General features: G+C 49.0%; 1 protein-coding gene across 1 annotated transcript in view; it reads right to left on the reverse strand.

The window, feature by feature from the left end:
• Positions 1-728: 728 nt before the first annotated feature.
• LOC108803340 (zinc finger protein 585A-like) overlaps positions 729-4353 on the reverse strand; it is a gene marked incomplete at both ends in the record, with an annotated part of 40319 nt that continues 36694 nt past the window's right edge. The window contains one exon of the mRNA XM_018575187.1: positions 729-2035. Within this exon, the coding sequence (XP_018430689.1) occupies positions 729-2035 (1307 nt within the window). The remainder of the gene's footprint in view (positions 2036-4353) is intronic.

Genomic DNA, 4353 nt, shown 5'->3' on the forward strand with positions numbered 1-4353 from the left:
AGTATACTACAGACCCCCTCCATGTAACTGGGGTATACTACTGACCCCCTCCGTGTAATTGGGGTATACTACAGACCCCCTCCATGTAACTGGGGTATACTACAGACCCCCTCCATGTAACGAGTATACTACAGACCCCCTCCATGTAACTGGGGTATACTACAGACCCCCTCCATGTAACTGGGGTATACTACAGACCCCCTCCAGGTAACTGGGGTATACTACAGACCCCCTCCATGTAACTGGGGTATACTACAGACGCCCTCCATGTAACGAGTATACTACAGACCCCCTCCATGTAACTGGGGTATACTACAGACCCCCTCCAGTCCCGTATAAAACATCCATTATGAGCCGAACTTGTAGAGTCAGTAGACGGAATAATGGGAAAGAAAAGCTGATTTATTAATCACCTTACAAAGGTTTTCATTCTTATCAGGTAAATCTTCCACTTCCCTCCAGCAGGGGGCTCTCCGAGACAATGAAGCTGCCTGCGCACTCTGATCCCTACTGCAGTGACATTGTGTGAGACCTCAGATGAGAATTGCAATTAGACTTATCCGAAAAACTTTTCCCGCACTCGGGGCAGCAATACGGCTTCTCCCCCGTGTGATATCTTTGATGTACAACGAGTTCCGAGTTCCGTGTAAAACTTTTTCCGCACTCAAGGCAGGAAAATGGCTTCTCGCCCGTGTGCAATCTCTGATGTGTGATAAGACTACTCTTACATGTAAAACTTTTCCCGCACTCGGGGCAGAAAGACAGCCTGCCCCCCAGGTGAGATTTCTGATGTCTCAAAAGGTCAGATTTCCGTATATAACTTTTCCCACACACAGAGCAGGAATTCAGATTTTCCTGTGTGTGATATATCTGGTGTTTAGTAAGACTGGACTTAACAGAAAAGCCTTTTCCACACTCTGAACATGAATACAACTTTTCCCTCGGGTGAGATCTCCGATGTAGAACAAGGTCTGATTTCTGTGAAAAACAAAGCCCACACTTAGGGCAGGAATATGGCTTCTCTCCTGTGTGAGATATCTGATGTTTGACCAGTTGTGATTTAAGGCGAAAACCTTTCCCACACTGAGGACAGGAATGAGGCTTCTCGCCCGTGTGCAATCTCCGATGTTGGGAAAGACGGTACTTCTGTGAAAAACCTTTCCCGCACTCAGGGCAGGAATACGGCTTCTCCCCTGTGTGAGATCTCTGATGTCTCACAAAGTCTGCTTTCTGTAGAAAACTTTTCCCACACTCCTGACAGGCAAACGGCTTCTCGCCTGAATGCCGTTTCTGATGTGTGGAAAGCAGGTCCTTCCGTGAAAAACTTTTCCCGCACTCAGGGCAGGAAAACAGCTTTTCCCCCGTGTGGTATATTAGATGTTTAGAAAGATGGGACTTTTGATGATTTTTAAGATTGGACATCTGTGGAAAACTTTTTCCGCACTCTGGGCAGGAATATGGCTTCTCTCCTGTATGAGATCTTAGATGTATAATAAGTTCTGATTTCCATGGAAAACATTTTCCGCAATCATGGCAGGAAAATAGATTTCCTGTGTGGAATTTCTGATGTCTTGAAAGAAGGGTCTTAGATGAAAAACATTTTCCACACTCAGGGCAGCAATACGGCCTCTCCCCTGTGTGAGATCTCTGATGTATAACAAGGTATGATTCATCTGAAAAACATCTTGCACAATCAGGGCAGGAATATGACTTCTTCTTTATGTGAGATCTTTGATGTCTGACTAATTCTGATTTAAGCAGAAAACATTTCCCACACTGAGGACAGGAATGAGGCTTCTCACCGGTGTGTAATCTCTGATGTCGGGAAAGACTGGACTTATGTAAAAAACATTTCCCACACTCAGGACATGAATGTTCGCCGGTGTGTATTCTCTGATGTCCGGAAAGCCTAACCTTATCAGAATAACTTTTCCCGCACTCAAGGCAGGAAAATGTCTCCTCCCCCTGAATTCCGGCCCCATCCCCCACAGGACGAGGTCGCTCAGAGTCAGAGGGATTCCGTGGTCTCTCCACACTGTGACCTCCACCATCCATAGCTGAGCTCATTGTCTCTTCTCCCGCACAATCTGCTGTGATGTCCTCATCTTCCATCTTACAACCTGGAGATAAAGTCAGACGATCCTTTGAGGGTTCCTCCATGGCGTGTCCTGGAAACATAGAGACACATGATGGAGAGATACGAGAGGGTTAGATGACTTCACTCAACATTCCATCTGGATCAGGAGGTCTGAGGGAGCAGATGTTCTATGAGGAGGTCCCAACCAGCCGGGACTCCTCCCCTCTTCAGTCAACATTCCATCTGGATCAGGAGGTCTGAGGGAGCACATGTTCTATGAGGAGGTCCCAACCAGCCGGACAGTTATCAATACAGGGAGGTCACCCCTATGACTGGCTGATATCACTCGGCTCCGCCCTCCTCTGGACCAATCAGTGTGCAGGAATAGAGCTAACAGAAGAATATATTGTGGGTCACAAATATAACAAACCTTCGCATACACCCAATCAGAATGTGAATCACTTCCCGCTCTTATGATCGACGATTGTCTCAACTTCCATCTCCCTGAGTGGGGGAAATGTTTCGACCCCGGCGGTTAATATACGTTTCTACGCTATATATATATGTACGTGAGGACCGACATGACGGGGGGAGGGGTTACTTTGTCTAAATATAAAATAATATCTTATTACCTCCTCTGCTGCCAGTTCCAGCAATGTCTCCTCTCTACTTCTTCCAAAATCACCTCTCACCTGGAACTTCCTGTTTTATAGGTGACACTTCCTGCCATAGAGACTTCCTGTCTGGGTATAGGTGAGATCACCATCTGGTGGAGCTCAGAGGAACTGCAGCCCCGAGAAACCTCTCGTAGTGTGAACACGGCCTTGTGCTGTGTGTTCTGTATAGACGGGTCATCTCCACTCCCACCGAGAGGGATAGAAATGTATGACTGATAGGGATCAGTGGAGGGATTTTGCAGCAAATCTGATGATAGGTTTAGCCATGGGCAAGGACGGCCCTCCCACAGTGACTCGCTAAGAACCTGAAGGACCTGCCCGGGGCTCATTCATGGTTCCTTTTCTCTCCCAGGCCAAAGCTGTCTATTGAAATTCTAATGGTGGACAATCTGTCTCTTCCGTTCTACTTGTAGTGCCCTCTGCTACGTCGCTACTTAATCTAGTTCTATATTGGGACTGCAGTCAATCTGGATGCTGATTGCTCTGAGTTCTGCTGGATTCCCTGAGTCTGGGGGATTGATTGCTTCCCCCTGTTGCTGGGTTGGGGCCTCAGCATACAGTGAGGGAGGATCCATCCTCAGACTGTGACTATGCATCTGACTCTGACCAATCCCTGAGCAGGATGACTCAGAGGTGTGGCTGGAGGAAGGTGATAAAGGTTTTGGGACACTTTCCAGAACTCTCTCTCTCCCCTGGGGCCCTCCCTGGGAGGAAGTCTGCGTGATACAGATGCCTGGTCTGGGCCTCAGCATGTGGCAAATACTGGGGGCCTAGAGGCCTAAGATACTACTGGACGCCTGGTCTGGGCCTCACCATGTGGCAGATACTGGGGGCCTAGAAGCCTAAGATACTACTGGACTCTTGGTCTGGGCCTCAGCATGTGGCAAATACTGGGGGCCTAGAGGCCTAAGATACTACTGGACTCCTGGTCTAGGCCTCAGCATGTGGCAGATACTGGGGGCCTAGAGGCCTAAGATACTACTGGACTCCTTGTCTGAGCCTCAGCATGTGGCAGATACTGGGGGCCTAGAGGCCTAAGATACTACTGGACTCCTGGTCTAGGCCTCAGCATGTGGCAGATGCTGGGGGCCTAGAGACCTAAGATACTACAGGATGCCTGGTCTGGGCCTCAGCATGTGGCAAATACTGGGGGCCTAGAGACCTAAGACACTACTGGACTCCTGGTCTGGGCCTCAGCATGTGGCAGATGCTGGGGGGCCTAGAGACCTAAGATACTACTGGAAAGGAACCTGATGGAAGCCGGGCTGGAGGTGGAATCTGCTTATGGAAGAGTGTCGCAGAGGAGCTGGTGAGAGGTCCCGTCTGGAACCCTGTAAGAGATCCCTCACCCTACTCTCAGGTACTATACAGAAGAGAAGCCGGTTGGTGCACTACAAGTCATGTGACGGTTCTCTCTCAGAGTCCTGGACTATTCCTGGCTGTCCTCTGGTGCTACTTCATATTGCTGGTCGCTCTCACAGGACCGTTGTGCTTCTGATACAAGCCGTTGCTAAGGGAGACGACAGAGTCCTCCGAATTGTTACTCGGGTATCCTGCACCCCCCGACCCTCTCTCCTGGTTACTACTGAGCAATAAATA

This window comes from Nanorana parkeri, unplaced genomic scaffold, assembly GCF_000935625.1.
Source record: "Nanorana parkeri isolate BGI_ZX_2015 unplaced genomic scaffold, ASM93562v1 scaffold3617, whole genome shotgun sequence".
NCBI lineage: Eukaryota > Metazoa > Chordata > Amphibia > Anura > Dicroglossidae > Nanorana > Nanorana parkeri.